Source organism: Gobius niger (assembly GCF_951799975.1).
Source record: "Gobius niger genome assembly, chromosome: 17".
Lineage (NCBI taxonomy): Eukaryota > Metazoa > Chordata > Actinopteri > Gobiiformes > Gobiidae > Gobius > Gobius niger.
This window is the reverse complement of record NC_136868.1, coordinates 28,940,476-28,964,351: the sequence shown is the minus strand read 5'-3', so window position 1 is coordinate 28,964,351 and position 23,876 is coordinate 28,940,476. Positions and strand designations below refer to the sequence as shown.

Sequence of the window (23,876 nt, the reverse complement as noted above, 5' to 3'; positions counted from 1 at the left end):
TCAACTTTCTGCCTAAAATCGTCAGTGAGTCGCTATCTGCAGGCGACCTGTATTTACTACATCTGAATTTTGAATTTGGCCCCACCATTTGCGCAGGCGTGAAGCCTGACGTGTCAGAGGTGAAGCCTGACGTGTCAGCGGTGAAGCCTGACGTGTCAGAGGTGAAGCCTGACGTGTCAGCGGTGAAGCCTGACGTGTCAGAGGTGAAGCCTGACGTGTCAGCGGTGAAGCCTGACGTGTCAGAGGTGAAGCCTGACGTGTCAGCGGTGAAGCCTGACGTGTCAGAGGTGAAGCCTGACGTGTCAGAGGTGAAGCCTGACGTGTCGGAGGTGAAGCCTGACGTGTCGGCGGTGAAGCCTGGCGTGTCAGCGGTGAAGCCTGACGTGTCAGAGGTGAAGCCTGACGTGTCGGAGGTGAAGCCTGACGTGTCAGAGGTGAAGCCTGACGTGTCGGAGGTGAAGCCTGACGTGTCGGAGGTGAAGCCTGACGTGTCAGAGGTGAAGCCTGACGTGTCAGCGGTGAAGCCTGACGTGTCAGAGGTGAAGCCTGACGTGTCGGCGGTGAAGCCTGACGTGTCAGAGGTGAAGCCTGACGTGTCAGAGGTGAAGCCTGACGTGTCAGCGGTGAAGCCTGACGTGTCAGAGGTGAAGCCTGACGTGTCGGCGGTGAAGCCTGACGTGTCAGAGGTGAAGCCTGACGTGTCAGCGGTGAAGCCTGACGTGTCAGAGGTGAAGCCTGACGTGTCAGAGGTGAAGCCTGACGTGTCGGAGGTGAAGCCTGACGTGTCGGCGGTGAAGCCTGACGTGTCAGAGGTGAAGCCTGACGTGTCGGAGGTGAAGCCTGACGTGTCGGAGGTGAAGCCTGACGTGCCGGAGATGAAGCCTGACGTGTCGGAGGTGAAGCCTGACGTGTCAGAGGTGAAGCCTGACGTGTCAGAGGTGAAGCCTGACGTGTCAGAGGTGAAGCCTGACGTGTCAGAGGTGAAGCCTGACGTGTCAGCGGTGAAGCCTGACGTGTCAGAGGTGAAGCCTGACGTGTCAGAGGTGAAGCCTGACGTGTCAGCGGTGAAGCCTGACGTGTCAGCGGTGAAGCCTGACGTGTCAGCGGTGAAGCCTGACGTGTCAGCGGTGAAGCCTGACGTGTCAGCGGTGAAGCCTGACGTGTCAGAGGTGAAGCCTGACGTGTCGGCGGTGAAGCCTGACGTGTCAGAGGTGAAGCCTGACGTGTCAGAGGTGAAGCCTGACGTGTCGGCGGTGAAGCCTGACGTGTCAGAGGTGAAGCCTGACGTGTCAGAGGTGAAGCCTGACGTGTCAGCGGTGAAGCCTGACGTGTCAGCGGTGAAGCCTGACGTGTCAGAGGTAAAGCCTGACGTGTCAGCGGTGAAGCCTGACGTGTCAGAGGTGAAGCCTGACGTGTCGGCGGTGAAGCCTGACGTGTCGGCGGTGAAGCCTGACGTGTCAGCGGTGAAGCCTGACGTGTCAGCGGTGAAGCCTGACGTGTCAGCGGTGAAGCCTGACGTGTCAGCGGTGAAGCCTGACGTGTCGGCGGTGAAGCCTGACGTGTCGGCGGTGAAGCCTGACGTGTCAGAGGTGAAGCCTGACGTGTCAGAGGTGAAGCCTGTCGTGTCAGGTGAAGCCTGACGTCAGTTGCGCTGTCGCTCTGGGGTATAAAAGCGGCCCAGTCTCACACACGCCCCCTCAGCGAGTTGGAGGAGGAATAGCGAGAGAGTATTTTCATCGATTGTCAGGTTTGCGATTAGTTATAGCATGTAGGTCGATTTTTTTAGCATAGCTTTTTGTATTAGAGATAATTGTGCAATGTTAATAGCGTTGTTGTTGTTGAATATTGTAGTTTTAGTAGTTGCTTTTATTGTTCGATTAGTTAGCTGAATTTAGCCCAGGAATTTTGTTAGCATTACTTTTTAGTGTTCTCCATGCTCAGACTTTGTTTACGAGGAGCGCTGCAGGTGCAGCGTCGAAGTCTGAAGGCTCAAGCCTGTCAATCACAGACCCAGGCCCCTCCCACCACTCACCCCTCCCGCGTGCCCCTTAGTCCTCCAGGCAACGCCCCCTTTCTGTTGAGTTTTTCAAATCTGAGGCTCTGAGGCTGAGGCTCTGGAAGGAGGGGTTAGTAACTCTTTAAGTGGAGATGTCGCCGAGTGTAATGAATAACCCGTTTTGAGAAAACAGGTTGTACAGTTTTCGTAATGTAATGCACTATCGACTGAAGATCCCCCGCAGACTTCCGCGGTTTCAAAAAGGAAATGACTATATTTGGCTTACAGCATTAGAGAAGGAGGGTGACAGTTTTACAACAGTTCCAAACTTCTCGTGTTTTGTGTGAATGGATGCGGCCCGGGACACGGCTTTAAAAAGGCTAGATCCTTTGAATGAGGAGCGTTCCCTAAATTGCAGGCTGCGTGCGGTACCTCTTTGGCTCCTTTCCTGCCTTTGACGGAGCAGATGGAGAGGCAGAGGCGGGCGGCGCGGGGGACGTCTGGGATGTACATGTCGTATGTCAGCCACTCGTTCCACCTGCAGGGAAACACCGGGCACACAGGATGGCACAAATCCATAAATGATACTACTCACGTCAAATGAAAAGCAGACACATTGTTTTAGCATTTCATAACTTAAAAAGAAAAATTGAATGTACAAGTTTTCACTTTTTGGTAACTACATGCTGGCAAATCAACAGCACTGTAATGAAAACAGTTTGAGCTCAGAACTGGTCATGAAATATTGGAAGTCCAAAAGAGATGACTTTTTAGTGTCGAAAAAGAAAGTAAAATGCTATTCCAGATACGTTTTTGATGGGAGAACAACAATTTTGCAAAAGATAAAAAAAAAAAAAGCATATACCAGGAAAATGCTAATAATTGTAAACATCTGTAAAATGCGTGCAGTCTTCATCTTTTATTATTTTTGTTCATCTCAAAGGGTTAGAGATACCTGAGCAATAATCCCTCCTCAATCACTCATGTGCAGTGTCTAGTTAACAGCGCAGACAAAGGCTGACAGTGACAGAGGACTCTTGTCACAAGCACAAGGACGTTCAACTGTAACACTATCAGGACGGCTAACGTTTCCAACCCGCGCTAAACTGTTAACTTAGCCTCCAGTCTTAGCCTCTTAGAGAGAATTAGCTCAGCCTATTTGCCTCAAAGACTATTTCACTTCAATGGAGTGAAAGTGTGAGGCCGTCGTAGGAAAAGAGAGCGATGTCTATTGTGGAAAATACCTGGGGTTGGAACAGGGGACTCTCTGGGTGTTGACGTTATCACACATCTGTTCTCCTCCGTGGTAGATGCCCGTTCTTACGTAAATCTGCGGAAAAACCAAGCAAACGTAAAGAGGCAGAAACTATTGGGACGACCTGCTGCGTGCAGAGCTCAAAACATGTTTTCCTGAAATTCTACTGGAATGGGACAATGACAAGTTGTTTCCACAGGAAGTGAGTGTGTTGGGACAGCGGGCGGTCAGGAAAACATCTGAAATAAGAAGGAATAACAGGTGGAAAATGGGCTGAAAAAGGAAAAAAGTCAGGAAGGAAAAAGTGCACTCTCCAAGTAAATGTCTGCAGAATATTAAATCAAAAGTGTTCATTCAGTTAGTCTTTATTTTATTGTCAATGAGTTGCCAGAGGAGGGACAGATAGCAGTAAGAAGTTTGAGAAAGAGCTTTTCTGATGAATAGGTGAGAACATTTATTGAATAAAAGGTGCAACGCTGTGTCCTTGGGCAAGACACTTCCCCCACCTTGCGTCCAGTGTCTGCGTACACCAGTGTATGAATGAGAGAGTGAATGGGCGAGTGGTTTCTTGCTGTAAAGCGCTTTGGGCCTCATGAAGCTAGAAAAGCACTATATAAATTGAGACCATTTACCATTTACCATGAAGCCACAAAATCACTTCCTGAGATTTACACTTTTTTTTTCAGTTTTAAACCTAATCATTCCAATGTGGTTCCATTTTTGTGTTGTTTTGGTCCTGATTTAGTTTCTTTGTTATTAATCTTTGTTGCATGTATGAAATGTGTATGTGGACAGAGTGTCCCACCTTGTCTATGTCCCTGATGTTGACGTTGACGTAGGTGGCGCACAGGATGCGGATGCGTAGCGTGCCGTTGATGGTCCACAGGGACTTGGCGGCGGCCTCTCCGTTCATGTAGGACGTGGCCGTGGAGATGCGGCGGGAGTAGGACGGCATGACAAAGGTGTCGGTGGGCAGCTGTGTGTACAGGCTGTCCTTGGCCATGAGCATCATGTTGGGCATCCTTCCCAGCATGATGCAGCTGCGGATATACTGGAGCAGACACACGGGACAGTGGGCTCAGAGCTGCGACTGTTACCACATGAGGGGCCTGATCCAGCTGCTGCCAACTGACTTAAGGAAACACTGATGCAAAGATGTCAGACAGGTCAATACTTTCACACCCATACCGAGTTTGCATTCATGTTTTTAATAGTAAGGTGACCTTGGGTGTTAGAAAAGAAGGAAATGTTTAAGTCCACACTGTGCACTGTCGATTATAGAGTACAGTAACATACAGTAACAGTGTGTTTGCTTATAGCAACTTAACAAGTAGTTTTGGTTACTTTTGCTGCAGCTTGTACACCCTGAGTGATCTTATTAAGTGCCGAATGTAACAATCTTATCAAATCTCAGCTAAATGTTGCTCAATATGGACATGCTGTAGCTTTTTATGTAGCTCTTTCAGGGAACTCTTTAGTCACTATATTTGTTTTACAGCCGCATGTCACCAAGCATCATATGGCAAATAATCACTGTTTGCAGCTAGTTAGCAGCATTAGCTGCTCGTCTTGTAAACACTGCAGACCCAGCACTGCAGCTCAATGAAGATGACATTTAGCACTGGTTAAATTCAGCACAGACTCTGATTTAGGGGGTGTAATCTGTAATAATGTCAGCTCTATGTCGAGGATTGTATTGTATTTCCACACTTAAGAAGCTCCAGCTTATTGCTCTACCAGTTCTGTTCAGCTTTCAGCTGAACAGAACTGGTATCGGCTTTTGGTATCGGGAGCTCATTAATGAGTACGAGGATAAGCATGTGGTATCGAGCTAATACCTGACACTGATATCTGTGCATCCCGACCATAGACTTTAAAAAACTATATGTTGCACGGCTGAAACAAGTGTTTTTTTTAGCGCAATAAAACTACGTTGTGCACAACACAACATGCGGTGTTAGTGGATGTTCTAGCAATTTTTCAAATTTCACCAATTAATCAAGTCAATTTCATTTATCACCCAGCCCTATTTGGCTTCCTAATAAAGAAAAACCCGACACCTTACTCCAAATGCTTTTAGTAAAACATATTTCCCGACATATATAATTCAGGCCTTCCTGCGTCGACACACATGCAGTGGTCCCGTGCATGAATATATTATGAGGAGCAGTGTCCGGCAGCAGGGGAGGATATTTGCACTAATGTCTTCATGGGGCCGGGGGAGGCCATTAAAAATACATGTGTTACCTTGTACTGGCTGATGGGGTACTTCTCCAGTAGGTACTCGTCACAGCCGCACACTTTGAGGATGTACTTTCCCTGGTACTCCTGGACACACATCTTCAGCTGCTCGGGGGACAGCAGCATGCTACGGGTTTTCTTACGGATGGCTTCTGCGATGACCTGCCACACAAACACAGATTCAATATGAGCAGGATCATAGTATTCAGAAGGAAGGATCCACTGAGATCATAGTACATGGGGAAAGGGAACCGTACTTCTGTATCAATCATAGTATTTTAGTGAAAAAAATGTCTCACAAAATCAACCATTCTAGAGAGCAAACAGTTTAAAGCTGGGCTTACACTGTGCCATTTTGCGATTAGCTACTCACGATGACTAACTGAAGATCGGGTTTTCTAGCACACCTGTCATGGGAGTCCAAGCGCTGTGGTAATAATAATAATAATAATAATCATCATCATCATCAGCGCAACACATTAAAAGTACCGCACGCAAAAATATAAAGATAAAACAGATACATGTAAAAAGGACAGTGCAAAAGTTGTAATTTAGTGAGTTAATTAAAAAACACACACGCGGCTTAATTGTAGCTACAAGAAAGAGCTATAGGCCAACATATGAGATAAAATATATATACAGTGGTCCCTCGCTATAACGCGGTTCACCTTTCGCAGCCTTGCCGTTTTGCAGATTTATTTTTAGTACAATTTTGCAGCTTTTTTACAGTGTATGAACACCATATGCGTATTGTGTTCTGCGTCCTGATTGGCTAGTCGTAGAGTGAGCCTCCTGTGTAGAGAGGATCTTTGTCAGTGTCCCGTCAACACATCAGCGCACACACAACGCTGCAGACAGAGTCATACAGGCCGGGCAGGAGCAGCTCCGACTCCGCGTTTACTTTCTCAAGACCTTTTCTGCGAAAATAAATACCGCCTCAGCTAAACACACGCCTTCTACCATAAAACTTGGGTCGTCGTAGCTACGATTGTCTCTCAGTTTGAACAAACGCACAGCGGAGACGAGAGCAGCTCACGATGTTTCCATCCCCACGACTGTAATGTGAATCTAAAAATCTTTTAAGACAAAAAAATCGCACAGTGACACCAGACATAAGGGAGAACCTGTGTGAACTAGTGAGAAAAGTGTATAAAGTGTCTGGTGAGGGGTGTTACAGCCTTAAAACATATATAATAATTAATCTAACTACTTTGCGGATTTCGTTTATTGCAGGTTATCTTTAGAATGTAACCCCCGCGATAAACGAGGGAACACTATTATATATGACAAAAAAAATAAAAAATAGTCTCATCTGTAACTTCCTCTTCTACAATTGAACCGCTGAGTGTGCCCCATACTGTTAGTTCTCTGCTGTTCTGTCCTTTAGTCAAACATGCCCTGTGTACATGAAAAGGATTTCCTCCAGGGAACATAAAGTCTGATGACTGTAGGATGCCGTCACGTCATCTGAAATTGAAACTGGGGCGACAGTGGCTCAGATGGTAGGGAGGGTTGAACATGTATGAATGTGGTGAGAGTGTGAGTGGGTGGTAATGGTCTGAGGGGTCGATGGCGCAGATTGCAGGCCTCGCATCTGTCAGTCTATCCCAGGGCAGCTGTGGCTACAATATACGTATGTAATTACAGTCGGAGCATTATCATTTCTGGGCAGACTGTAATATGAGAACCTAACTATTAAAAGAATGGCATGTACTGACCACACATTGAAAGGGCGCAGTAATTGCTTTGACCTGACCTGCTCAGGAACACAGTCGTGGTTGATCTTCAGCGTGTACTTCTGCTTGTCGTTGTTCGGGGACACGATCACCCAAATCACTACAATGATCTGACCTAAAGATACACAAAGCTTTAGACAACAGAAAACAAATCGATGAAGTAGACCGCGAGTGATTCATATGGGAAAACTCTCTCACTGTTGCGAGACAAAATGCTCTGGAAAAAAACAATCAATGAATCGATCTGTGGAAGCGTTATTGTTTTCAGGGCTGGCTGGTGAGGCTGCAGTTCATCTTTGACATCCCTCGGTGATTTCAACACGGCAGTGTTTACGAAGATTGCGAGGGATGTTACAAGGACACAACAGACTACATGAAGAAATCCTGCAGCCATAAACAAACGGTCGCAACGTGTAGCATGGATATATGAATAATGAGCCTGTTGTTGTGTCGAAATTACGGCTGACAAAAAACATTTTCCCTATTGATAAATTGAACGTAGACCTCCAGACAAATTTACTGGATTGAAGAGTTGTCATTTCGGCTCTCAAATCCTTTATAGTGCCACGCTTTTTGAACTACTTTGGCTGCCTTAGTCTTAGTGTTTCTGGAGTGTTGAGTGTTGAGAAAATAGCCCCCGACAGCAAAGGGCAGAGTGTGGGAGGTCGGGCTGCACAAGACATCGCCAAATTCTAGGCAACGCAAAATCTATATTGCACAGCCTTAAACAAAGACATAAACAAAGACATCAGAACTTGTGAAATGTGAAAAAGTTCTGTTTTGATCATTTCTGATTTCTCTAGATGGGTTAAATTTTAGGTTCAGATTCAGTATTTATAAGCTATGGAGAGGAAAACGGACTAAATATGTATAATATATGAACATGCCCGAAAAGGCATGTTATCTTTTAGAGGATATTACATTCTGATGCGATTAAGGGGAGACTTTTCAGGGGAGTTTTCAGGTTTTGGGCCAGTTAGGTTTCTCAAACTTCCAACTGGAAACTAATATATTGCCTAATCCTTACAATAAGGTGTAATTATTGCACTTCATTCATTGTTTCTCCATTTTGTAAAAGTGCATTTGCCTCACATTGTTGTAACCAAATGTTCACTTTAGTAGCGCCTGCAGACACACATTTTCACTAATAACTAGCTTATTCAAAAACTAAACAACATATTCAAGAACAAACTCTTTATAAATAATATATCAACAAAACAGAACCACAGATGCAGTCCTGGCTCTGCCCATTATTAATAATTGGTTGTCTTGCTTATATTTATGTCAGTAATCCAAATCAAAAGCGACTTTTGATAAGCCTTCCGACATGCGGCCTGAGTGTGGCTGTCACCTTTGTCCAGTTTGCTGTAGATGTGCTTGGGCAGCTCCTGGGAGGACTCCACATTGGGCGGGTAAACGTACAGCGCTCGGCTGTGTGGTCCGCTGGAGTCTCGCAGCTCCACCGAGTCTTTACAAACGTTCAGGATGTTCCTCCTGAAGTCCTGCACCTCCGAGTCCTTCACCAGCTCAAACTCGATCACCGGCATCCCGATGGCAAAGCCTGGTGAGAAAAAGATGAGATTTTGTCTTAATGGCCGCTATTAGGTCTGCTACGGACAGTGCGCTCCTAAGTCCTAGTGGATAAGGCTCCAACAATTGGCTGAATGTCTCTTCCCGGTCTCTTGTTTTTGTTTTACGCTCCACTCAAATAAACTATGAAATACGTCAACAAAGCATAATAGAGAATATTCATACTTAAAATCTGTAAGTGTTTTAGAAATGTACTGAATGTGTATGACTGATATAGTAATGGGTATTTTGATGTAAAGTAACATGATATTATTAATTTTATCATCATTTTGATCAAATTGTGGAGTTGTCTGTGATATCCCTTGTGTTACAGTCTGTGTAAAGAATGAGTACTGAAACGTTTATCAATTACAGAATTAGCCATTGATTTTTTTTAAAGGCACACTGCACTGCCCTCTTGGTTAGTCTTTTTTTAATTAATTTTTTTAAGCATTTTAGAAATGACTAAAATGTCTTGGAAAGGCTCGTCAACAAAATGCTTTTGTCATCGTCATTGCCGAAAACAACACTGATGGTTTTATATTCTCAGGCTGTGAACAAGATGTTTAACAAATAAAGAGGCTTGTGGTGCTACTGTGAGCACTGAAGGCACGTGAAGCTCTTAATGTGTGAGACACAGAGCACTCCTGCTGGGTGAATGTAGCAGCTTTGTTATCAGAAACGTTCAATAACAATATATGACAGACACATAGTATATATCTTTACTACGGCCGGGACCTTTTTTGCATTAATTGTGATTAATTAATTACACAGACACTTTTTCAGTTTCCTTTTTCCTGCAGACGTTAGACAAACACCGCATAAATCCCAACAATTTTACTGTGAAATTTGTTTATTCACACAGTTAAGCCGACATTTACTTATTTAAAAAGATCTTTCTCCAAAATAAACTTTCAAACACTTTAAAGTGTTTGAAATGATCACACAGACCTCACATCTCCACTTGAAATAAGTTCAAATGTAGGAAAATGTACAGAAGCATCCAAAATATTCCACTAAAAAATAAATACAACCCCTAAATAAATGATGCTTAAAGGGACTAGATGGAGTTTTAAAATGTTAAAATTAAGTATTTTTCTTCCCCTGCATGTTCCAGCCATGTCCTCATGTGTAGAATGAGCTCAGACCTGTTCACCACAACTGCCTCTAAAATCCTGCACTGTCACTCAAAAAATTCAGGTCCGAGGCTCCGTCATGCACGAGCTTAATATAGAAACTGCAGTTACGCGTAAGACCTGAGGTGGCAGTAGTGAGTATAAATTGACAACGTGCATCTAGTCCCTTTAAATGCCATTAATTCATTAAAAAGGCCATAATTAACTTGATAAAAAAGGTTATTGAGTCCCGCCACTCATTTTTACCAATGGGGAGAAAGGAATGTGTTACGAGCTCTAGCTGGAGTTAATCGTCTTCTACCACCTCTTACCTATTTCCCTGTTGAGGATCTTTTCTTCTCTGTTGCCCACTGGTTCAATGACTTTAAGAAAAGGCTGAAAGAGCCGCAGGTCGCACAGCCTCCGCGTTTCATCGTAAAACTCCTCCCGCTCCGCTTCCTGAAACAAAAGCCGCCAACTTACTTATGGCTGTTGGGTTCAAACGTAGCTGGTAGTCATTACGTGGTGTCTGCTGATTGCCTGTACCTGGGTAACGCTGACGAAGATGTAGGACGTTTCCTCCTGGAGAAGCTGGTGCAGAGGGTACTTGCGCGCCTCTTTGAACAGTTCGTGTTTGATGGTGATGAGAGTGGCTTCGCGCAGGCACTCCAAAGTGAGTATCATGCCGTTAGGGAGGAGGCAGTCCACCAGGATCCTGCACACAAGAATAACAACAGAGTTTGACACAGCATCTCTAACAAATCTGAGCATTTATTAATACCTAACCATTTCCCTAAATACAGGAATGAACAGCAGTACAACAGTATCTCGACAAATTCTCCAATCTTCTCAGAGCTGCGCATGGGCTCGCTATATGTCCGTGGACTTTCCAAATATTTTTGGCCGGGTTTGTCACAACCCTGGCACTCTTTCTAGAGCCTGTTGGTGACAGCGGTAGCTCCAGCATCTGAGTAGAAAACACACACTTTTAGTGGCCACAGCCTTGTCTATCCAGTGGACTTCAGCGCTGTGTAGTAAAGCCGTGTTTCCCAACCAGGGGTACGGGGACCCCTGGGGGTACTCGAGGACCTAGCCGGGGGTACTTGAAACAATTTCAGATTGAAAAAAGGGGGAAATTGAACATATTTTTTATAGGAAAAGCTATATTTTTTCAGTAAAATATGTTGCCTTGGGAAAATTTTAGGTTTATTTTGACCGCAACATTGTCCTTTTTCGTGCAAATACCATTTTTAAGTAATTACTTTCTAAATAAACTGCAACACCCCTGAAGTAGGGGGTACACGGACGACCATTGAAAGGCCCAAGGGGTAGTAAACAAGACAATAAAGGTTGGGAACCACTGTAGTAAAGTACAGACCAGTGTTAATCTGGCAACATATATTAATTTAGTGTTAGTCTTAGTCTTTTGACCAAAATGTAATTTAATTTGAATCGAGATTTAGTCCAATAATTCTCCTCAATTTTAATCTAGATTTAGTCGCCGAAAATTGCATGTCAATTTAGTCGACTACATATTAGTCAACTTTGCCTTTATAATATTTATTATAATCATATGTAATCAAGGTCCTCGTCTTCATGGAGCTTCTTCCACATGAACAAAGCTCAGAGCTGTTCCTTTGGCAGAGAATTGAAATGATAAGGCTATGGTCACTGGAAGTTTGGATGATTTTAATCTCTTCTTTTACTTTTTATTTAGTCATATTGTAGTCGAAGAAATATCTGGATCTGCATTTTAGTCATAGTAAACGTTTCATTTATTTCAACGAAATGAATAGTGATACAGATGATATGTCAACAGTGCACACCTATCTCACAGGCCTCTGCAGAGGGAGGGAAGGACAGCGCGAGGGGGGGGAAAGCTGAGATCTCATGCAGGGGAGAGGCTGGGCTGATCGTGTGACATTATGCGATTCCTCGAGCACATAAAGAGGACTGTCTGGGCATTTCTATCACCTGTGCTCTGAGTGGTTTAAACGCTTGATGTCAGACAGAACAAAAATACAAACAAAAAATGTGACAATATGAGACTATGGCAGCTAAAAAAAGAAACTAATACATTAATGGGAAACCCTGGCATGTAGTTTTATGTGTTCCAGACCTTGTTTTTGTTTTCTTATTTCTGATGATTTCAAAATTTTCAAAGAAGTTAATGCCTATTGGAATGACATTTGAGGCCTTCATTTAATGACTTTTAATGCTTTTTAATGTCCCTTGGAAACGCTGAATAAGACGAGATGGGACTTTTGAGATCTCAAAATGGAGGGATTCACTTGTTATGGCAGCTCCTGACACACAGTAAAGGCAGATAAATAACTGCAGTCTAATTGCGGTAAATCAAATTACGATTTTGATTCCACTGTATTTAACAGCTCGCATCCACAATTACATAACTATGAACACTGCTTGGACAACCAGAGAAATCTTCTGAACCATATAACTCTCCCAGAATGTCTAGTTGAGGTAGTTAAAGAGGGTGTACCTGGGGGGCATGAGGTGGATGCCCCACAGCTCTCCTGATGACGGCCGCGGAGGCATCTTTCCTGCGGTCCCTCGCCACCTCACACCGGAAGGATGAAGAACTCAACCTGGAAGAGAGGGACACATTTTATTTACAAGACTGACAGATCATTTTACATACGCACTCAAGACTAGGTAAAATGTTCATAAAATGTTTTAGGTTCGTTTTTGGAGCACATTGTCCAACATGTCAATGTAGAGACTATTTTATGTTTGATAAATGGATAAATCATGTGTTAAAAGCGCTGCAAGGTTTAAGGAAAGCCTTTGAAGAGCCATTGGTGTGCTCTTGGCGCTGGCCTTTAAAACATCTCGAGACTTGTCGGGACCTGAGGCACTCCCTCGGGCGGCCAGGGGAGGACAGTCTTGGGGGAGGCTCGGGAGCTGTCATAGATTACCTACAGAAGCTAGAGAAGGAAGAGGTCATTGACAAACAGCTTCAATATTTACCAATGGGAGGCCACTCCTTGTAATTATAGGCTACCAAAAATACACAAGGATGGTGTTCCTCTTAGACCCATTGTAAGCAGCATAGACTCCACCACCTACATTCTGGTGAAGCACCTCAAGACCATCTTATCCCCGTTAGCAACACGGAACACCATGTGGAAAACACAAAGGTGTTTGTGGAGAAGATCAAGCACCTCCAGCTTGAAACAGATGAAACTATGGTTTGTAACAGCACTGCTTATATGTGTCCTAACCTCAGCAGCAGTCACAGCGGTAAGGAGTCTGACGGAGGACTCTAGCTGAAAGGACACAGCTCACTCTAGACCACATTTGCCAACTACTGGAGATCTATCTTAACACCAAATACATCCAGTTCAGGAATCAGACCCAGTCACTGGTTCAGATACGTGGATGATACCTGACAACCTAACAAAAGGAAGGGGCACCTTTTACACAACACATTAATGCTGTTGACCCAGCCTTAAATTTACTTGGGAAGACACTAAATAGAACCAACTTGCGTTTTTAGACTGTAGGTTGATCATAGGGGAAAACAGACAACTCCAACAGAGGTTTTCAGAAAAGTCACTCACACTGACTACTATCTGCTGTTTGATTTCACCCATCCACTCCAGCACTAACTCGGGGTCATCAGAACTCTCCAACACAGAGCTAAACAGTGCCAACCAGTGCAGAGGGAAAGACCAAAGAGGAGCAACATGTCCAGAGAGCCCTCTCAGGCTGTGGCTTTCACTAAAGCACAGAGGGCAAAAAGACCAAAAGAACAGGACAGACAGACTTCAGAGCCCAGAAGAAAAGGAGTTTCTTTGCCCTATGTTGCTGGGGTTTCAGAGAAACCTCAGAGAATCTTTAGACAACACAGAATCCCAGTTTACCACAAACCAGTGTTCACTGAAATAAAAAAAAAGCCTTAAACAAACAATATGGTTTATTGTTGGTTTATCGTTGCAAAGAAGAGGAATGCTAAGAACATTACATTGGAGAATCCAAACAGCAGCTACAGAAGAGGCTTTATCAACACCGCAGGGAAAACACAAGCAGCTTTCAGCCAACTGTTCACCTCCATCTCAAAGCCACCAACCACTCCTTTGCTGTTAATAGGGGGGAGGGACTTGGCCTAGCTAAACCCTTCCCATTGTTCTATAGCTAGCCTGCGAGCTGAGCTTAAACTTTAGTGTGCTGATGAGCGCTTGAAGATGGACAACTCCTAAATGACTGAGAGCCCACACAGCCATGAAGGCAGAGGTCTATTCTTCGGGGTTAGCAAATTGTACATCATTTTCCTTCCTAACCATTCTCTGCAAGTCACCTGACCAAGCAACTCCACTATTGCACTTCCATAATCCACATCCATACGATCTCTTTTAACACAAAGCTTTTGTATTAGACAAAGGTTCTCTTTATAAAGCTCCTGCTCTTTGCTTCAGGGCGAACCGACGAGTTTATCCACTGCTGTACAAAACATGGCAGGTGGGTGATTTGTGTGCTGGTGAAGAGAGGAATAATCAAACTAAATTGTCAAGAGGAGAAGATGAAAGCCATCAAACTCTTCTTCTGTGGGAAAGTATCTTTTACTGTGGGGCTGCAGCCTCTGCCAAACCACACACTGGTCTTGTCATCACAAACAAAAAAGGAAACCGTCATGCTTTCCAAAATGAGGCCATTTCATTTTCAAGGTGGGTTAGCAAAGAAGAAGATGTCCCCTTACAGGCAAAACTCTCCTGGACACTTTGCACTGTGTTCACTATGGACTCAATTTCCATTCTGAAAAATAATTAGCAAAATCATATAACCATTGCAATACTCCAGAGAAATCACAAGCCCTATCTTTGGCACAGAACAAGCGTCCGAGGTGACATGTCTCACCACATGGGGCAGAATGTGTCACTGCGGACAGCTGAGTCACACAGTGCTCTGTGGTGAGTGTTCAACTTGAGCAATGTAAACACAGGGGATTCCAGGAACCAACACTGACAGATGAGCTCATCACAAGACTGGGAGTGAACTTGGACCCCAGGAAGAATGGCGACAGCTTGGCTGCACTAATGGGGATCCTCTGAACAAAACATTAAACATAAACTTTAAAGATAAGACATGTCTCTCAGGCTTTTGTGCAAAATTTAATTTGTCAATGTCCTCAGATATAAAGTAAAGTGGGGACTGCAGGAGACCAAACTGGTCTCCTGCAGTCCTAACTACTGATAATGGTGCTAACATAGTGGCTGGAGAGTTGGAAAAGCTACCTGCCATAAAACGTGTCTTCGTTGAGGATAGGAAACATGGCCACCTTAACCCAACCTGCATGGCAAATCACTGTTTTGGAATCATGCTGCAATGAAGCCTGTGTCCGATTTCACTGACATCTTTTCAGGGGAGAAATATGTCACGCTGTCCTCAATAAAGCCAGTTTTAGAGCTTGTCAAAGGAGACCAACTGGCAGCATGCCCTGAAGATACTGAGTTGTCTGCAAACCTAAAACGCAACATGTGAAAAGTTTTGGAGACTTGGAGAACAAAAACAAGAACGTGTTGAAGAGCTACTGAAGATTAATGAACCAGAAATAAGAGGCAACACACAAGAGAGGCGCAGTGGCAGTACAGAAGCTGAAGTTGAACCAGCTCCTGCCATAAAGAAAAGACTGTGACCTCCTGCAAACTAGAAGATCCCAGAACCAGACAGTGGAGCTTGTCCCAGTTAGAGTGCAAGCTGATGCTGAGCTGCTCAAGTACCTTCAGGAGGAAGAACCTTGAAACCTCATCTGATCCCTAAATTCGAAGGACGGAAAACGAGAAAGGGCCTCCTTTACTATCCAAATTAGCAGAAGGATACATGTTTGTGCCAATAGTTCTAGCTCAGAGCACATGTTTAGAACAGCTGGCAATATTGCCAATCCTGAGAGAACTTGTCTGAAACCCAATAAAGTAAACATGTTGGTGTTTCTTGCTCGTAACTGCTGCTAATATTGTATGTTGTTGAGATATGGGATTTCTGCAGGTATTTATGTATATTTAAATACATATAATGTTATCATAAAATGTTTGATTTTTCTAATTATTTTAATTTATTTGCTTAATTGTTCAATTGTTCAAGCACAAACCCTGGTGGCAGTGTAAGTTATGTAAAAAAGGTTTGAGTTGAGAAAAACAGATGGAAAGTGTCCTAAAATATGTCGACACTACTAGTTTGCACTTTGTTCGGTATAAAGTTTTGAATTTATTGAAGACCAAAAGATCAATAAATGTCAATTAAAATCGTTGCTTACAGTTTTGTTTTTATTCTTTATTCTAGCCTACTCATTTAATTTCAATTGAAAGTTCAAGTTTATTGTGCCTACAGTACTTGCATTATACTCAGTAATATTGTTTATCGAGATATTTCTGACACGATATAAAAGCTTAAAACATTTGTCTACGGTGGTTTAAGTGGAATAAAAAGAGACAGTTTTAGCATAGTGTGAGACTTTAAGAACATAACTACCCTATTTGTTCACAGTGAAAAAGGCAACTGTGCAGGAGAAGAGTGATTTAGTCCCAGCCTGAGCTGAAACAATCCAGCCATTGAGCGATGGCCTGAGCCTGATCAGGATGCAGATACAGCCTTCGGGACAAAAGAGGACGCTTCCTCAAAACACAGGAAGTGGGGAGGGGAAACCCTGGCTCCGGCACAAACGCACTTGAACACAAGCGCACGGCTCGGGATCGCTGTGAGGCACGAACAGCACAGAAAACACAGAGTTCAGAGAACTCGTTTTTCCTGTCATATGATCATTTCGGAGTTCTTCATCGTCAGACTTTGTAGTATAGTAGAGGTTAACAAGTAAAAAGCAAAAGTGCTCAGTGACGCAGCCTGAAGAATAAAGCTTTTTGTACTTTAAAGGCACTGTACCAGTTTTTTGTTGTTGTATACAAACAACATAAAAAGGGGACAGCTAAGGTGCCTTTTTCACAAATGTCCAAAGACCAATGGCTTGCGTACCGCTTTATAGCTGTTAACATTACAGCCGTTGCCAGTAAAACAGGGCTTGGTCAGGAGTCGCCTTCACTTCACTGGTATGCGACAGTAATAACCACCGGTCAAAGAGGTGCTACTGTGGGTTTTGTTTTGCCAGAGCATTTATCCATCTCACAAAGGTGAAGTAAATAAAAACATGATAACAACGCACATTATGGGGATTCACGGGACATACCTGCGAGATCCGTCCTCCTAATCCCTCGATAAAGACGCCTTCCTCTTCATTTTCAACGCATCTTCGGACCGTCACTGAAACATGCTTGGAGAAGGCGAGACAAAAACATGTCAGAGAGAGCATGTAGGCATTTATATTTAGGCTACATGCTTTATAAAATAAATAATAATATAAAAACGTGGCAGCTCAAAACACACATTGGCAAAGATATTGTAACATAGATTTAAATTCAGATGAATAATTATTTGTTGCAGGTTAATTGTAATACCATTTATGCAGGACATGCATAAATGATATTAAACAACATGTCACGGGGCATTTATGCATTTATGACAGGTTAACAAGCACGTCATAAAGATCATATAAATGGCTAGCAGCTCAAAAACACGTCTCAGCCAAGATATTCTGACATAGATTAGAATTACTCAAATGTATTTTATGCAGATCAATTGTTATTGCATTTATGTAGGCAAAGAATGACATAAACATCTGTCAAATGGCAATGATGCATAAATAAATAAACTAATAAGCACGATTTATAGACAATATAAAAGGTTAGCGTCTCAAAAACATATATGAGCATTGACATCCAAATGCACATCGAGATTATTCACATAGATCCATTTTATTTCCATTATTGCTGCCCATACAAACACATGAGGCTAAACATGCTAGCAGCTAGCCCATCTGTCATCCCACTCCTGACCATTGAAGTGAGAAACGCCATCATAACATTCAACATTAGCAATGATTTGAGCCACAGACGTGTAAAGCGAACCTTCTGAGGAGCACATGCATGCAGGCAGCCCCTCCACGGTGCAGGTATGGAGGTCTACAGGGGTGTCCCCCCCCTGAAGCCTCCTCCCAGGCTAAAGGGGGCTAGCTCTGGCCGCTAGTAGTAGCCGACACACACAAACACCGGGCGAAGTGGTGGGTGTTTCCAGCCGCCGTGCCCCCCCTCGGGCCCGGGTGTGCTGCAGCAGCGTCCCGTTGTCAGGGGGGAAGAGTGTTATTTCTCCGGCGGAGGTGAGGGCAGTGATAGCCGCATGCTGCTCGGGAGGAGTGGATGATGTTTTGGAGGCTGGCTGATGCGACAAATGAAGCAGCCACGCTCCGTCTGGCTCTGGGCGGCCCTCCCTCCCCTCTGCAGCCCCGGAGAGAACACGCCTCGGTCGGTGTATGTGCGCGAGAGAGGGAGGGAGGGAGAACCAGCCGGGCTACTGTAAATAAAGCTAACACCGGGGCGGAGGATGAAGTGGAGGATATTTGACTTGACGTTTTGTATTTGGCAATATAGCATGGTTATTAATTGGCCCACTTTCGTTGGCATCCAGAGGTGGGTAGAGTAGCCAAAATATTTACTCAAGTAAGAGTTACGTTACTTTGACATCATTTGACTCAAGTACAAGTAAAATGTAGTGGCCTAAACAATCTACACAAGAAAGAGCAAACAAGTAGCCTACTTGGAGAAAACCTTACTTTAGCCCACTTGAGTACTGTGAGTAAGTAAGTAAGTAAGTAAGTAAGTAAGTAAGTAAGTAAGTAAGTAAGTAAGTAAGTAAGTAAGTAAGTAAGTGCTTTATTGTCATTGTACAAGCTTACAATGACATAGTGTTCAGGTGTGAGTCCTGAGCTGCGCTGCCACTGTGTGTCAACCTGACCCGCATGAGCTTGGAGGTAACTGTAGCACTTTGAAAAAACCTGGCTGCTGCCCTCTGTCTCCTCTGATCCTCTGAAACCTGGGTTTGTCCCTGTTGCAGAGCGTGGTGTCCTGCACTGGACAGCTTCCCCACCTCCTCCTTCCTCCTGCAGCTCCCTCCGCTCCACTACAGTCTTTCACCTTCTCCTTTGTTTCTTGTAGCTCCTCTTGTGACGCCTCCACTGTGCTGCAGATGTGGGGCCTCTCGGTGCCTCTTCAGTGCCCCAGAAGAAGAAATGTGTAGGTCTCAAATGGGTTTAGCTGATAAACTAGCACTGAGAGTTATAATTAGGCTATGAAGAAGTAAGGAACAAAATAAGAAATGAACATTTTTCACTTAAAGATTTAGCCTTGAGCTTGAGTTACTCTTTTCTTTTTTTTTACTCAAGTAATACAGATACTTAACTTTAATATTAAATTAAACTACTCGCAAAAGTACAATCTTCCAAAAAGCTACTTCAGTCCCGGTAGCCTACATGTAAATGTAACTGAGTATTATCCACCTCTGGGCCTATCTATATGTAAGCTTTACTTTATATGTGAAAATATAACTTCATACATAACCATAACTAAGTCGGTTTTCTCCAGTTTCTCCAGCTGGATACAATAGGCCTTTTGAATTTTGCAATTTTCTTTTTTTTTTAAGATAAAACAAGACGTCCAAAATCACCTCATCACGCATGTTTTTATTGAATCCACTTCTTAATTTAAAACAGTCATTTCAGGTTAGTAAACTAAAGTCAAAGTTTCAAGGACTAAATTCATCTGTTATTTCTGTTCACTCTGTTCATTCACTTGCTGTATTTCATAATGATGTAGCCAGCTGCTTTGTTGGGCTGAAATCTGCTGTAATGTGGTGCATGCACTTGGACTAAGTATAAAATATTCTTCACTTTCACAGTTATGCAGTTCACTGCATCCAAACTGTTTCCAGAAGGCAGATATGCAGTCATAATGCAGTCTTTGTCATAGCCTGTGTGTTTTTACCATGCTGTGGTCACCAACACATTGTTCCATAGCTTGTTTGTAGAGGTCTGCTGTTCCGTCATATGCACTATGAAACCACATATGTTTGATTATAAATAGACATAGCCTCTAAACTGGACCATTGTGTTGCAACTTGGAGCCAGTTTCAGCCTGTGTTTAGATCTGGTATTGGCATATTGGCCAACAAAAAATAAACTTTTGTAGATTTTCCTTTCGGTTATGAAATGAATAGACTTTTTATCGGGACAATGCATGTTAATGAACAAACATGGGATTTGTGCATGTAAACACGCTATCCCCATCATGTGACACATCTATAGGGCAGGGTACTGTTTAACAATACCACTATGGTATCGGGAAAAAAGTTTAGGGAGCCTTCTACTAGCTGTTGAAAAAATAAAAGTAGGCTATTGAAAAATCGTTCTGGCACCTGTATCGGAAACCAAGTAGGCGATGTTAAAGTACCAGTAAGCCTCTTAAAAACGGTCAGCCAGCACTAGACGAATCAAGGTTTTTTTTCTTTATTTTTTTAGGCTAACCTACTTTCCTCTTATCTAATCTAATCATGAGTCCCCCTTTCAAAAATGTAATCCCTGAATTGCACCAGCCTTTCCTAATGATCCTAATAGCTCTGTGAGTCACATGTGACACTGGCTCTTCACTCAGCGCCACGCACTGCCCTCAGTTGTGGAGGCCCGGCTCTTTTCAGCGCTCCTCGGTTTACGCTGCAGCCGCTCCCCGCTGCTGGCATCGCTCTCCAATAGCCCTGTAACATATTTTATTCCATGTGTCATGACTGCCGCCCCTGCGATGCTGTGACTTCGGAAACGGACTGTACCAAGGCGGCACGAGGGAGCCTGTGCGTGAACGCGGCAGTGTCGCGGTAAGAGCAGCGCGCACAGGAAAAGGACAGGCTTTGCACAGGCGGTCCAAGTGAAAACTGTCCGCGCTTTGTCGGGAATAGCGTGGAAATTGAGGGATTTGATGCGTAATTGTGACTGGGAGGAAGCTCCAGCCCCCCCCCCCCCCCCCCCCCTCCCTCCCTCCCTCAGTGCAGGTAACGGGAGGAGGGTGAAGCCTGCAGACCGGAGCACACTGCAGATTCACGACATCCGATTGAAAACCCTCGACAGCTGCGCTGCCTATATCAGAGCACTAAAATCATATTATCTCTGAACCATATACCTCAAACAGTTTGACAATGGAACTTTATTTACATTTACATCAAGAATAAATAAACTTTAAAAAATAAATAAAAATTATCAAACTACAAGCTTCCGAATGTCGAATTGTGCGTCATCGTCTTGTCGTCCCTCCTCGTTCTGTGATTGGTCCCCAAATCCAAGCGAAAACTCCATGGTCCCCAGACTGCACCTTGCACACAGCAGCATGGGTGTTCAGGCTAATCAAACGCTGGACATACAGTCTTCCTAAGACTTTGGAGCTCCAATTACACCATGTCTCCACCAGTGCACTGTGGCGCTGTTTATCCCCATCCTGGTGCATGCTTTAGTGAGTCATGGTTATGAAGTTAACTTAAAGCAGTGGACAGACTGACTACTCATGTCTCCACCAGTTTCTAACAGTGAAACCAGTTTATTGTGATGCTCATTATGAACTAAAGAACGTCAGCTTTCTGTTCTGAGGAACACTTATGCAGAGAACTGCATTATGGAAGTTGTCAGGTGACCAACTCCTGCCCACGAGACGTCCTCTCTCCCAGTGCGCAGTACATACCCCTTGGTACCCTTGCTATGCCACTGAACTCCACAGAGAAAGGCCCATCCGGCCCAGGAATCAAACCTGGAACCTTCTTGCTGTGAAGCACAAGCGCCAACCGCTGTGCCACCGTGCCGCCCACACCCCTTGAGGAACAATAGATGGACATTAGCCCATGGCAATCAAGTGGGCCATGTTTACAAGCATGAGTCTTGTGTGTCAGTGAAACACTGTCCCATCAAATGAACAAATAAAGAACCAGAGGGTTCTTTATTTTGATGATCCAGTTTAAAAATAGCACTGGGAGCACGTTTGTTTTATTAATGTTATTGTATCAGAATTACAGCAGGTTAGTTGTTCTTGTCATGGAGCAACAAATGTTCCACACTGACTTAAGTCAGTAACATGTCATCTTTGTAAATGAGACAGATGTGCATATAGCAGATCTACAAGGCAGATACCGTCTCAAAACCAGAGGTAGGTAGATTTGCAAGAATATGAACTAAAATAAAGTAAGAGTAACGTTTTTACAAGAGTAAATAACATTTACTGAACTGTTTGAGTGTAAAAGTTGCTTCAGTCGTTGTAATATTTTCAAAGAAACTAAGTTTTTTAACACACGTAAGAGTACAGATACTTCATTTTAATTGCCTATTACTAAAGTAGATGCATAAAGTCTGTTGAAAACCAGAGGGACCTGAATGTGCGGCTGCCCCGCCCTGCAGCTCCGTACACGGGTACGCGCTGCCTCTCTCTCCCCTGCTCGCTCTCTCACAGCCCAGCAGCGCGCGCGCGGAAGCAGAAGTTGGCAGTTCGGGGATGAGAGTGCAATGATGGCGCTGCAGCTGAAGAGCGGGGATGCAGCCTACTACCACCACCACCACCACCATCACCACCACCACCACGGCCCGGCGGACTACTGCAGGAATTTCACCCCGCCGTCGGCTGTCAGCTTCGGGGACAGCGGCCATTACCTCCCCCGGCTGCCAGGTAAGGCGCGCGGCGCGGGGCTGAAGATTGTGCTACATTTGCTGGGGGGGTGAGGTGGGGGTGATGCTGTGTGGTGCAGCAGTAATGCACATTCGCTTTGGGTTTGCTCCCGCGTGCAAAGATCAGTCTGTGCGTGGCATTTTGGACTGGACCTGAACACGGGGGGGGGGCAGGTTGCGATGTTACAGAAGACTGTCTTTCCCCAATATTGCGAACTTTGATGTTTTTTGGGGGGTTTTGTTATTTCAAATAAGGTGTGCGTGAAATAATTTGAATTTTCCACGTACATTTAGACTTAATTCGCTTGAAATTTTCCCCAGTTCGGCTTTACCCAAATGTAAAAGCGTCTCGACTGGAGGTACGTATGGGTGACCACGTATGGGTGACCAGATGTCCCAGTTTACCCGGGACAGTCCCAGTTTTTGAGTCCTTTGTCCCGTGTCCCAATAGATTTCTCTCAGTTTTACTCAGTGTCTGTCCTCCCAGGTGTCCCGATTTTTGACCCATATTGTCCAAAATAACACCCTTAACCTGAAAGTGTTCTTGGGCCATGTGAAAATCAACGACATCTCCATTCTAGCATCTCCTCGAGTAACAGTTAACAGTTTTTCCGTGGTTTTACCATTCACCGTGGGAAAAGACGATCAGGATTTTTGACCCCCTCGTCCCAAGTCGTGTCCCAGTTTTTACAATTGAAAATCTGGTCACCCTAGTCATTTGAATTAAAAGTAGAGGTGGGCATAGCTTAATTTTTTAAATCTAGATTAAAATGTCTCGCTTGAATTCTGCCGAAGCCATTCAGAATATGTGTGCTGCCCAAATAATGACTAAAAGTAAGTCTTTGAGAACGAGTTTCTCAGGTCAGGTGGTGAGTTAGACCAGGGGCTCGTCTCCTGTTTCCAAAATGCATCACAAACTGCTTGAGAACGTTCTACTATGATAATTGGTGATGACAATAATTCATGTTCAAGAAGATGCACTTGTGTTTACTAACTGTTTATTCAGTTAAACATTCATTTTGAACTGTAGGCCGACATTAGAGGTCCTGATGAACTGTTTACAGTCAGTAGCTTTGTGACAAACTAAATCTCCTCTTCTGCAACTATGACCTGCTAAAGAACATGGGACCGTTGTGCAGGAGTCCACAAGTATTTATTTACGGGTAATGTGGGCCATCTTACCAGATCAGAAAATACAGGCCTCTGTTTGTGAGCGTGGGAAACATGTGCGCGTCTCCTGATTGGTCAACAGTGTCATGTGATCACTGTCACAACAACACAGCTCATGCTGCTGCAGCTGCTGCTACTACGAGCTTCAACCTGGCGATAGTTCTGTCAAAATGGAGATAAATATCGACAACACGAAGATGCGGAA

The 23,876-nt window shown here is 44.1% G+C and overlaps 2 protein-coding genes across 2 annotated transcripts in view; one reads left to right on the top strand and one right to left on the bottom strand.

Moving 5' to 3' along the window:
* Positions 1-18,303, bottom strand: part of pik3ca (phosphatidylinositol-4,5-bisphosphate 3-kinase, catalytic subunit alpha) — a 36,588-nt gene extending 18,285 nt beyond the window's left edge. The window contains exons 1-11 of the mRNA XM_079575646.1: positions 17,886-18,303; positions 17,108-17,191; positions 12,413-12,518; positions 10,459-10,627; positions 10,245-10,371; positions 8,580-8,789; positions 7,249-7,343; positions 5,499-5,654; positions 4,057-4,302; positions 3,241-3,326; positions 2,429-2,534 (exon numbers count right to left, since the gene is read on the bottom strand). Coding sequence (XP_079431772.1) covers positions 2,429-2,534; positions 3,241-3,326; positions 4,057-4,302; positions 5,499-5,654; positions 7,249-7,343; positions 8,580-8,789; positions 10,245-10,371; positions 10,459-10,627; positions 12,413-12,468 — 1,251 coding nt within the window. The 5' untranslated portion in view covers positions 12,469-12,518; positions 17,108-17,191; positions 17,886-18,303. The remainder of the gene's footprint in view (positions 1-2,428; positions 2,535-3,240; positions 3,327-4,056; positions 4,303-5,498; positions 5,655-7,248; positions 7,344-8,579; positions 8,790-10,244; positions 10,372-10,458; positions 10,628-12,412; positions 12,519-17,107; positions 17,192-17,885) is intronic.
* Positions 18,304-22,289: 3,986 nt separating this feature from the next.
* Positions 22,290-23,876, top strand: part of zmat3 (zinc finger, matrin-type 3) — a 31,596-nt gene continuing 30,009 nt past the window's right edge. The window contains exon 1 of the mRNA XM_079575652.1: positions 22,290-22,502. Within this exon, the coding sequence (XP_079431778.1) occupies positions 22,343-22,502 (160 nt within the window). The 5' untranslated portion in view covers positions 22,290-22,342. The remainder of the gene's footprint in view (positions 22,503-23,876) is intronic.